Below are 12364 nucleotides of genomic sequence, written 5' to 3'. Positions count from 1 at the left end.
CTTCTTTGGGCTCACCTATGTCAAAGTATGACTCTTCATACAGATTTATATACAATTATCTGTTATTGTTTATACTATAATGAAGGACTTTGGAGCTTCTTTTAAGATGGTGATGTTTTGAGTTTACTAATAGCTTTTTGCAATTCACCTCCTAACTCAGATATTGGACTCTTTAAATAGAGTTTTCTTATAAGGGCACCTTATAAACTTGCAAAATACTAAACATTTGGCTTGATTTTGGAAGGAGAGTTAGAGTCCCTAATCAGAAGGATTTGAGTGGTAGAGGATATATTAGTGTAATGTAGAGTGATGGCTAAATTCATGGTCTTTGGAGTAAGGCAGACCTGGGTTTGAATAGAAGTTCTACTCACTTGCTGTATGATCTTTGGACAAGTTATTTAACAGCATAAAATGCAGATGGTAGTTCCTACTTACTGAGGTTTTTTTTAGGCTTATGGGAGACAATGTGTGCAAAGCCCAGTGCATAATGTGTCAGTAATGGAGGTTATTATTATTTAGCAACTGTGAATTTGATCTGAGGCCAAGGTTAAAAGGAATGATACAGTGTATGCAAGAGAACTTAGTTCTGTCCAAGAGGGGAAAAAAAAATCAGATACTCTGTGCTGGATGGTGAGCCACCACCTGGTCTCTGAATCTTCTTCATAGTATTCTCAAGCAGTCATTGTCCAGTGTCTGAAAATGTCCTGAAGTGAGGCCCTTACTCTATCAAAAAGGAAGTAACGTACTGACATATGGACATTCAATATACTTACTCGAATTCTGATTCCTTCCAGCTCCGACCCATTCCCTTGTCTAGTGTTGCCTTTTGAAACAAACAGAGCAATTCCACTCCTTCACTGGATCTTAAAGGAAGGAACCAGGAAGGCTGCTTGCAGGAGCGCACACCATGTGATCCTCAGTAGGCAGTCCTCACGGACACTGCTGGAGATGAAATGGGTGTGGGTGAAATGATCCATTTCATAATTTGAAAGCACTAGTAGCTAGGATGTTCTGCCTTTTATGGAGCTTACATTTTCCCTCCTGTTACTTCTACGCCTTGAATATAGATGGGTCCTAGGAGCAGAAAAGAATTAGTTTACTAGGGAAGCAGATAGATTTGCATTTGAATCCTGGCTCCATGGGCAAGTTATTTCAGCTATCTGACACCGGAAAATGGGGATAATAATAGCACCAAATACGTAGTGCTATTGTGGCATTAAATGCAATAGGTGTGTCAAAACTTAGCATAGGGCATATAATAGATGTTTTCAGGTAGTAAATAGCTGGTCTTTTATTTCTCCTGATATGGAGAAGGGTGGTGGTAAAATGGATATGCTGAGTCCCTGTCAGATTCAGAAATCTCTGAACCAGGTGTTCCACTTAGGTAAGCTGGTTCTTTAAAGGAAAGTCAAATGATTTACCTCAATGGTAATTAATGGGGTCAAGTGGGGGAAAGGAGACACAGGAAAGATCAACAAGTTGTTTTCAACCTTTTTCTCCTACAACATGCTGGAGGGATATGGTCCCCTCCAGTAACTGCCAGTGGCTCCCTAGGGCAATGGATTCAGTGATTTTCCCTTGGTGGTGAAAAGGGGCTATTCTAAGAGGGCTGTGTAGTTTGTCAAAGCTTTCATATCCCAAAGGGGTTCTGAGAGTCCTTTGGGAAAGATGTTATTTCTTCTTCCCCACTCCCAGTCTTTTTTTTTTTTTAATGTTTATTTATTTATTTTGAGAGAGAGAGAGAGAGAGCACAAGCAGAGGAGGGACAGAGAGAGAGACACACACACAGAATCCGAAGCAGGCTCCAGGCTCTAAGCTATCAACTCAAACCCATGAACCATGAGATCATGACCTGAGCTGAAAGTTGGGTGCTTAACTAACTGAGCCACTCAGGTGCCCTGTACTTCCAGTCTTGAGAATCACAGAAACAGACAATAGGAAACCCCCTGCCTTCTTGACGACGCTATCAAAGACAAATGGGATTATATAGCAAAAGGTCATGGCAGTGATTCTAGTGCAGTCCCAGAACCAGTAGCATCAGCAATACATGGGAATGTATTGGAAATGAAAATTATTGAGCCCTGGGGCACCTGTGTGGCTCAGTCAGTTAAACATCTGATTCTTGATTTAGGCTCAGGTCATGATCTTACAGATGGCAAGATCAAGCCCCGTGTCAGGCTCCGCACTGTTAGCACAGAGCCTGCTTCGGATTCTCTCTCTTTCTCTCTGCCCCTTTCTTGCTCACAGAAACACACACACTCTTTCTCAAAATAAATAAATAAAAATTAAAAAAATAAAATTATCATGCCCCATATAGACCTACATCAATCTCTGTTTTAATAAGCCTTCTAAGTAATTCTGATGCATGCTGCAATTTCCATATCATATTATGAGGCATAGGAGCTGAAATCATCACTCAATCTAGCAATCCTGGACTTCTCCTGCCCTGCTTTTGGGTTTAGATTGCCGCAACCTCTAAGCCTCGTATTCATCTGGTGTTCTGGACAGTTGACATGTTAGGAAAATTGATTTGTTCCACCAACATTTCTACCATCACATTGTGTAAGGGTTGCTGACTTTACTTGCTTCATACATCAGCCAAGGACTGGCTTTGTTTCTCTTACCTGAGACTTTATGAATTTATTCCTCTCTTTGGACTAAATATTCTAGCCTCTTTCCATCTATTAAATAGGAATTATCCTTGACTATTTTATGATATTGCTGGTATGTGTCAAATACGGAGCCATAACACCTTATTTAGTTTGAAAATTATTCATTTATTTCATTCTACTCTACATGGCAATTTTCCCCCCACTTTTGGTTCAGCCCAACAAACACTTATTGAAAAACTATTAAATACCAGGCACCATGCTAAATGAATGAGTCATAGTCCTTGTCCCCTCAGAAGCATATAGTGGGATGACTAGAACTGGTTGTTAAGCACCCACTGTGTTCAATGCATTCTAAAGACATCATCTTTTATCTTCATAATATTACAAGAAAGACATTGTATTCCCCCATTCAGATGAGGAATCTGAGACTCAGAGCCCAAGTCTATACTGTAAGTGACAGAGCTAGGATTTGAACCTAGGTCAATCTGGCTTCAAAGCTCATGCTTATTCTACAAGTTCATTCTGAGTGCATACATGATCAGGGTAGGTCAGCATACTATTAAAAGATTCTATTCTGATGGAACTGGAGGGTATTATGCTAAGCGAAATCACTCAGTCACAGAAAGACAAATATCATATGACTTCACTCATATGAGGACTTTAATATACAAAACAGATAAACATAGGGGAAGGGAAGCAAAAATAATATAAAAACAGGGAGGGGGACAAAATATAAGAGACTCTTAAATATGGAGAACAGAGGGTTGCTGGAGGGGTTGTGGAAGGGGGGGATGGGCTAAATGGGTAAGGGGCATTAAGGAATTTGCTCCTGAAATCATTGTTGTACTATATGCTAACTAACTTGGATGTAAATTAAAAAATTAAATTAAAAAAAAAAAGAAAAAAGATTCTATTCTGTATAATTCAATTTTAAATGTTAAAGATGTACTAAAGAAAGTTAATTCTGGGACACCTTTCTCAATAGAAGTTTTTAAGGATAGAAACCAATGACCATGTGTTTCACACATGTTGGACTTTCAGTAATGTTTGTTTAATGAATATAAAATGTGTCTTTAGAATAATCAGGTTGGTAGACTGATAATATGTTCTACCAAGTATCGATTTGGGCTTTCAAAATAGTAAGCTGAATTTCATAGAGGTGGGTGGGTAAACACCCCTTATCTCCTGAGACAAAGTACAAAATTTGCTGAAGTAAGAATTAACAAGGGAGAGAAGGTATTTGGGTGGGGAGAAGGTAGTGAATAGGCAGTAAACAAGGCTTAAACCTTAATTTAGAAGATTTTTATTATGTATTTACTTATTTTATAAATATTTATTTACTGAGAGAGAGAGCGAGTGTGTGTGTGTGTGTGTGTGTGTGTGTGTGTTTAAGAGAGAGAGAGAGAGAGAGAAAGGGAGAGGCAGAGAGAGAGGGAGAGAGAATCCCAAGCAAACTCCATGCTGAGCGTGGGCAAGGTCATGACCTGAGCAGAAATCAAGAGTCAGATGCTCAACCACCCAGGTGCCCCCAAGAGGTTTTTTAACAACTTCTACTTGGTCTTTTTGTTTGCATATACTTCAATTAAAAAGTTACAAAGAATACTGTTTCTGAGTATCGGTGGGCATTTGACCAGGTAAAACCATTTTTCTCAAAATACATAGTCTTTACTATCTTGGATAATAATCAGAAATGCTACATCTCCATATGGGGTTGACAACCAGTTCAGAGCAATGTTAATTCTGAGTAGTAATTCTGAGTAAGATTGGAGAATTGGAGAGAAAAAGATACAGCAAGAGCACCACCTAGTGGCCATCTAGAAGTTATATCAATTTAATCAGCCTATGGCATTAGGAAAAGTTCAGCTTACTGATCATTCTTACTCTGTGGTTGGGTTCTCAGCAGACAGAAGCTTCACTTCCAACCCATTTTCCAAGTCCTAAAAAGCTGAGTATGAGTTCTCCAGATACTAAGGGAAGATGATCACAGATTTGAATTAGGAGTCAAGTTGTTTCTTGGACTTAAAAAGAGCAGAATGAGGGAATGTGAAGCCATAATGCTTCCTTCTTTGCAGATTTCTCCCCCGGAAAGGTGTGATGTTGCTTGTGCCTATTCTAGGATCGCTCACCAGTCCCTCTTTCCTACAAGACTATGGATGAGCTCCAGGGGTGGTAGGAGCAAGTACGGCCCAAAATTTGAAAAAGAAAATTCTTAAAGAGAATTGCCCATAAGAGACTGAAAAATCCTACTTTCATTTTTTGATGTAATTACAGACTTACAGAAAAGCTGCAAGAATAATACAAAGAATTCTTATATATACATTTCACCCATATTTCCCAAGTGTGTACATTTTACCATGCTTGCATTTCCTTATTGTTCTCTCTCCCAATCTCTCTCTCTTTCTCGACACACACACACACACACACACACACACACACACACACTATTTGAGAATAAATTGCAGACATAATGCCCTGTTGCTCCTAAATACTTTAATATGTAATTCTAAAAACAAGGACATTATCTTATGAAAGAAAATTATCATTGATTCAGTACTATCATCTAATGAACAGACCTTATTACAATCTCACCAATTGTTTCACTAATAGCCTTTATAGTACAAGAAAATAAATTATTGTCCAGGATTTAATCCTCGCTAAATGCACATGTTACATTTAGTTTTTATGTTTCTTTATTCTTTTTTTTTTTTAATATGGAACAACTCTTTAGTTTTTCTTTATCCTGCATGACTTGGCTAAAAAATTAAGTAACAATAAAGTATAATACTAACAAATTAAAAACTATAAAAACAAGAATCCATAAGTTCATGCTGATATATATAAATGAATTAATAAACGAGGAAGAAAGGTAAGTTCTTCCTAGAGAGAATGCTAACTAACAAATGCAGAAGGAATGATGGAATGGGAAAATCAAATCTTGACAACCTTAGTAGTAATAATCAGGCAAAAGTCATTAAAGGATATTAAAACTAGTAGGTGAAAGATTGATGAGTAAAAGGATATTTACATAGTTTCAAAGTGTTTCCCCACAAAACACATATTAATTACAAAGAGAAAAATAATTTTACATTGAAGATAGCTGGAAGATACTGCCTTAACAAGGAATGAAAGTTAGCATCACCAGTAATGATACAATTAGACAATATATGCCTCCTGATAGGAAACTCTGAGAAGAACACACATATCTTCTTTGGTATGCTTTGCCCAATGTATAACCTGAATTTTTAATTTTTTTTTAACGCTTATTTATTTTTGAGACAGAGAGAGAGACAGAGCATGGACAGGGGATGAGCAGAGAGAGAAGGAGACACAGAATCTGAAACAGGCTCCAGGCTCTGAGCTGTCAGCACAGAGCCCGACGCGGGGCTCGAACTCACGGACCGTGAGATCATGACCTGAGCCGAAGTCAGACGCTTAACCGACCAAGCCACCCAGGCGCCCCATAACCTGAATTTTTAAATACAAGGAAACATCAGGCAAATCTAGACTGAGGGACAATCTACAAAATAAATAGCTTATACTTGTCAAATTTTATCTTTTAGCTAGAAAACTTATAGCTTCCCTTGAGATCCCTACTTTAGACTGGGTGTATGGGTTAGGGTGGTTGAGGGAGATTCAGTTTCAAGACAAAAGCCTGGTCTTTTTCTGATGGGGATGCTCTGAGTCCCTCCCTCATGAGATAACTGTGCCCCCTCAAGATGCCCTGGGGCCAGAGGTGCCATGCCTACCTCCCACTCCCATGGCTGTGGAGTCACTGACTCCAAGGTCCAGGACACCAATCTCCACGTAAGGTGATTGGCCAGGGCCTTGGACTACTCTAGAATTAAAAGGTACTTTTCCAAAGGCATAAATATAGGACAAAGGAAAAGAAGCACTGCCTGATGCAGAAGGTGGAAATATCTTGGCTCTGGGGAATAAGAACTAGGAAGTTAGCTGGTTTGGGAAGAAAAAAGTGGATTTTCAGAATGACAATCTAAAAAACTATTTCTGAGTGGAGTTCAGTCTTTCTAAGGTAAGTTGGGAGGAGAGGAAGAGACCTTATAGTCATAACTCTTCCCTAATAAATTCCCTGGTTTCCCCAATGCCACTATTGCCATGGGATCCCATCTAGATAGCACCTCTGTCCCCAGGGCAATGGGCTTTCCTATCTTCTCTGGGGAATGGATATGGGAACAATGAGCAGGACACAGCTTCTTGGGTTGGTTTCTAGTGACCTACGGAATGACAAGCTCCAGTGCCTATTATTACACCAAAGTGATGTCTGAGCTCTTCTTACATACCCCGTCAGACACCGGAGTCTCCTTCCAGGCCATCAGCAGCATGGCGGACTTCTGGGATGTGAGTATGAGATACCCTCTACCTCTCCTTTCTCCTTCTCAATGGCCTGAAGCATGAAGCCACAGGCCAGGGTTCAGGGATGTCAGACAGTGGACCAGGCCATATCCAGAGACCAGATTATTCTAGAATCAGGCCAAGTCAAAGGGTCAGGCAAGAATCAATGGGTCAGAGTAGAGTTTAGGTAGAGATAGATGAGAAATTGGGATGATGACCAGAGAGTCAAGCTATACTAGTTAGTTAAACTAGTATTGGGAGTTAGAGGTAAGGCTGAACTTCAAAATGGATCTCAAACAAAAAGTAGGGCCATGTCAGGTCAAGAAGTGGTCAAAGTTCATGGGTCAGCTGAGGGATCCAACAGAAGTAGACTAGAGATAAGCCAGGGGGTCAAGGAGTGATGGCAAAGGTCATTCCAAGAGTAAAGGTCAGGATGAGGTTAGGTTAGGCCCAACCCAGCTCGTGGTCTAGTTTGCCCAGGGCCCACTACTGGACAGTTTGTATTGGACCAAATGGTACAACAACCAGAGCCTGGGCCATGGCTCCCACTCCTTCATCTACTATGAGAACCTGCTGCTGGGGGTTCCAAGGCTACGGCAGCTGAGGGTCCGCAATGACTCCTGCGTGGTGCATGAAGACTTCCGTGAGGACATTTTGAGCTGCTACGATGTCTACTCTCCAGACAAAGAAGAGCAGCTCCCCTTTGGGCCTCTCAATGGCACAGCGTGAGTGAATTCCCCCACCAATGTTGCTAGGCTTGCTTCTCTGAGCCTGACACCATCCCAAGGGTTGGGAACGATTTCCACTTAGTCTTAAAGAGCCTTGGGAGGATCTGGGGGAGGGACAGGGGGAGCATCTCTCTGAGTCCCATCTGTGACTGTTAGGAGATCTTGGTTTGGGTCACTCAGGAACAGAGAAGATACATTAGCAAACAAGACCATAGCCTCTGGACTTGTTTCCACACACAGGTCACGGTCACATTTGCACTACCCTGGGGACAGTCCTGGCAGAGAAAGCATTCTTTCTTGTCCAGGTGTTCTTATGGGTATGGAGAATACATGAAGCACTGGTGCTGCCACACAAGTCATAATTGGAAGAGTCTGACCCTTAGAACTGTAGGGGAAGAAACAAGGGGTTAAGGGTCAATGGAGAATTAGGAAAGAAAGGGGAAAAGGATGGACAGGATGTGAAGGGGAAGGAAGGAAGGGCACAGGGAGGAAAGTTTGTGGATGGAACAGAGAATCATGAGGCGAAGCAGCCAGGTGCACAACCACAAGAGCAGAAAGGGTCTTTTCTGTATTATATGAGCCAGGTGTTTCCCTAGTGGGGACTCCTCAGTCTGAGATCAAAAGTGGGGCATGGGTTTGTCATCCATAGTTTTGGGTGACATCATGAGAAATCAGGACATTTATATTTGAGTTTTAGTTTGGCCACTAACTAGCTGGATTATCTTAGATATTTCTGAGTCTTAGGTTCCTCGTCTTCAAAATGTGGATAATATTTACCCTTTATTCTGAAATAGTTGTTAGTATCAAACAAGATGATATGTGTGGAATATATATTATACATGATATGTATATATAATATATATGAAACTGTAATGCCCAGACAATCATCAAGTGTTGCCATTGCCTCAGGAGATCAGCTTTTGGACTGGCTCAGACCTCTCTGCTCAGATGGCTTCTTCTGTGACAGGTGGACATACCACTCGCAGGATGAGCTGGGGGGCTCCTCTCACTGGGGCCGGCTGACAAGCTACAGTGGAGGTGGCTACTATCTGGACCTTCCAGGGTCCCGACAGGCCAGTGCAGAGGCACTCCAGGACCTTCAGGAGGGCCTGTGGCTAGACAGGGGCACTCGGGTGGTCTTCATTGACTTCTCAGTCTACAATGCCAACATCAATCTTTTCTGTGTTCTGAGGTGGGTCTCCTTTCCCTGTCTTACCTCCATCCGTGGTTCCTGGTTCCCTTCTCTGCTTGAGACCTTTCCTTAAATGTATACCCTGTGGTGGGCGTGGAGGAGAGGGGATTGGAGGAACTATCCTAGCCCAGGCCTCACCAGGTATCTCCCCTTCCTCCCACAGACTGGTGGTGGAGTTTCCAGCTACAGGAGGTGCCATCCCATCTTGGCAAATCCGCACAGTTAAGCTGATCCGCTATGTCAGTAACTGGGACTTCTTTATCATTGTCTGTGAAATCATCTTCTGCATCTTCATCTTCTACTATGTGGTAGAGGAGATACTGGAGCTCCACATCCACCAGTTTCGTTACCTCAGAAGCATCTGGAACATTCTGGACCTGGTGGTCATCTTGGTGAGGGACAGATATCTTATACTTGGGATATATTAGGAGGAGGAAGGGGATCTACCCTGATAGGGGCTCCAAGTTCTTCCTTTTGGAGTCTCGAGTCCTCCTTATGATTTCCAGTCAAATCACTGTGTAACAGCTTCCAGAGCCAGAGGCTGATGTTCCCCTGGCTCAGCCCCTGGGAAAACCCTGTCTCCCATAAGCCCTCCCACTCTGACCTGTGAGAGGTTCACTTGATATTCTTTTCCTCTTCTGTCTTTTGCCTTTATTATCTGTCCCTTTGAAACTCCTACCTTTTCTCTTCTCTTCTATTAAAATAGCCTGCCTCTTCATCTTCATCTTCTTCCTATTAACAGGACACAATTCCTTGACCAAGACTAGGAAGTTATGGGAGAAATAAAATTACTTGGCTCCAATTCTCCATGGTCCTTTAAAACCTACCTATTTACCATTGGTCTCAAAGCCTTGTTTCAGGATTTAAGATACTCCCCAATCATCCTATTCACTTCCATTTGAAGCTTAGATAGTCAACAGCTCAGAAGAGAAGGATTTTTTTCCCACCTGACTTACCTACCCCAGCTCTCCCCTAGGACCTTATCATTGAACTTCCCTTGAGAGCCTGACTTCTCTGACACCTCTGACCCCTGTGATGACAGCTCTCTATTGTGGCTGTGGGCTTCCACATATTCCGAACCCTTGAGGTGAACCGGCTGATGGGGAAGCTCCTGCAGCAGCCAAACACGTATGCTGACTTCGAGTTCCTCGCCTTCTGGCAGACACAGTACAACAACATGAATGCTGTGAACCTTTTCTTTGCCTGGATCAAGGTACCTTGGGACCCCTCATCCCCAACAACACCTCAAAGCACTCATTCTCCCTTGTTTAGCACTTGTGTCGTTTTCCTTGTCTGGTTTGACAGCTCCAGTGGCCTCCATAAGTCCCTGGAGTACACTATTTAAAGATTTTCTCTTTTCTTCCTTTACTGTTTGATTCCACATGGCCTTTGCAGATATTCAAGTACATCAGCTTCAACAAAACCATGACTCAGCTCTCCTCCACGCTGGCCCGCTGTGCCAAGGACATCCTGGGTTTTGCTGTCATGTTCTTCATTGTTTTCTTCGCCTATGCCCAACTCGGCTACCTGCTTTTTGGGACCCAAGTGGAAAACTTCAGCACTTTCATCAAGTGCATGTGTGTGTCCTGCCCTCTTCACTCCCTCCTGGACCCTCTCCCTCCCTCTCTGTGGGTGTGTGTATCCTTGGGGAAGCTAAGTGCATGTGTACAGGTGTGTCTGTGCTTAAAACATCTGTGTGAGAATCTCTGGTGGATGGGTTCAAGTATCTACGCACCTCACTATGTCTCTATCAGGTTGGGCTGGAGGTACAAGAGAGGTCTGTCTGCGTTCACTGAAGAATGGTAGTTAGGAAAGTGGTTTGGGGGTATGAATAGGTGACAGGGTTATGGTTAGGCCCTAGGTGAAGCGCAGACCCTGGTCTCTCAGTTTCACTCAGTTCCGGATCATCCTTGGGGACTTTGACTACAACGCTATTGACAATGCCAACCGCATCCTGGGACCTGCCTACTTTGTCACCTATGTCTTCTTTGTCTTCTTTGTGCTCCTGGTGAGAGTCCCTCTGGAAGGTGGGAATTGGGAGCCTGAGGGGTGGAGACATAAAGAACCTACAGCATGAGGTTTTGATCCCCCCATATTCTGTACTCAGTGTTAAAATGGGTATCTCAAATCAGGGATGGACAGTGAAGTGCTGGGGGGGGGTGGCTTCTGGATCACCCGAAAATTGGCTAATGTGCTCAGCATGGCCAGCACAATCAGGCAGTTTGCAGAGTATAAGAGAATCTTCAGGCTCTCTCAGTAAAACCAAACCCCTATTCTCTAAGAATGGAAAGGGAGAGAAAAGTGCCCCATGAAGAGAAGTAGTTGAACCTGAAATCTTCTACATCTATTCTCCCCTTCCTCTAGGCATTTCTGGCTATTTCTATTACCATTGCTTTATATTCTCTTTCTCTCTGCCAACTATGAAAGATCTGGGATTAATTTTTATTGACAAGGCCAGCAAGTTTCTTTATTTGATCATGGTTAGGGATAGATGGGTTGGACTGGGGTTAGATGGTAAAGACAACAAAACTGTACTCTCAGTGATTGGCAGGCCCTTATATGGAAGCAAACTCTGGCATATGATGGGCTATCTTTGCAGTCAGGTTACTACAGAATCTGAGTGAAGATAGCAGGTGGGTGAGGAAGCTTGATCCATCCCTAACAGGATTGTGCTAAATGGGGGTCTTTGGAACCATGAGATGCTGGGGTTATTGGCCTGCAGAGCTGAGATTGAAAGCATTGGCCCTTTTAGAACATATGTCTGGGACTTTAATAGGGTTAGTGGGCTCAATGCTGTTAGTGAGTCTGGGGGTGAGGACTCAAGTCCCCACTTTATCTTCAGAACATGTTCCTGGCCATCATCAATGATACATATTCAGAGGTCAAGGAAGAGTTAGCTGGACAGAAGGATGAGCTGCAACTTTCTGACCTCCTGAAACAGGTAACCACTCATTCTCTTTGAGTGATACGTCTGTGTCAGGGCCCAAGTCCAAGGCTCTGTGTCCTGGTCTGTTCCTGACTGGTGTAGGGCCCTGTGCCCTTGTGTGCCTTTGACCTATCCCTGGAAGCCTGGCATCCAGTGGGTGGGGGAGGGGGCAAGGAATGATGAGAAGGCTGTAGGAACCATACCTGTTTCTTTTCTCCTTCTAGGGCTACAACAAGACCCTACTGAGGCTCCGTTTGAGAAAGGAGCGAGTTTCAGATGTACAGAAGGTCCTGCAGGGTGAAGAGCAGGAGATCCAATTTGAGGATTTCACCAACACCTTGAGGGAGTGAGAAACCAGAGATCCAACCTTCTCTGACATTGGTCTATAAGTCCTTGACCCTCAACCATATACCTTTTGCCTAAAAACCTCTGATCTTGGCCCATGGGCCTCTGACTTTGACTTTAAGCTTTTGACTTTGACCTATAGGTCTCTGATTCTGACCTTCAGAATTGTGCTCTTGGTTTAAAGGTCTCCGACCACGTTCTGTAACATTCT

The 12364-nt window shown here is 42.9% G+C and overlaps 1 protein-coding gene across 1 annotated transcript in view; it reads left to right on the top strand.

Moving 5' to 3' along the window:
• The window catches only part of PKD2L1 (polycystin 2 like 1, transient receptor potential cation channel), a 31214-nt gene that overhangs the window by 15178 nt on the left and 3672 nt on the right, over positions 1-12364 (top strand). The window contains exons 3-11 of the mRNA XM_043597252.1: positions 6841-6968; positions 7434-7687; positions 8658-8882; positions 9046-9274; positions 9925-10095; positions 10278-10459; positions 10770-10890; positions 11725-11823; positions 12033-12154. Coding sequence (XP_043453187.1) covers positions 6841-6968; positions 7434-7687; positions 8658-8882; positions 9046-9274; positions 9925-10095; positions 10278-10459; positions 10770-10890; positions 11725-11823; positions 12033-12154 — 1531 coding nt within the window. The remainder of the gene's footprint in view (positions 1-6840; positions 6969-7433; positions 7688-8657; positions 8883-9045; positions 9275-9924; positions 10096-10277; positions 10460-10769; positions 10891-11724; positions 11824-12032; positions 12155-12364) is intronic.

This window comes from Prionailurus bengalensis, chromosome D2, assembly GCF_016509475.1.
Source record: "Prionailurus bengalensis isolate Pbe53 chromosome D2, Fcat_Pben_1.1_paternal_pri, whole genome shotgun sequence".
Classification (NCBI taxonomy): domain Eukaryota; kingdom Metazoa; phylum Chordata; class Mammalia; order Carnivora; family Felidae; genus Prionailurus; species Prionailurus bengalensis.
The sequence above is the reverse complement of the archived record's forward strand: the minus strand, read 5'-3'. Positions and strand labels throughout refer to the sequence as shown.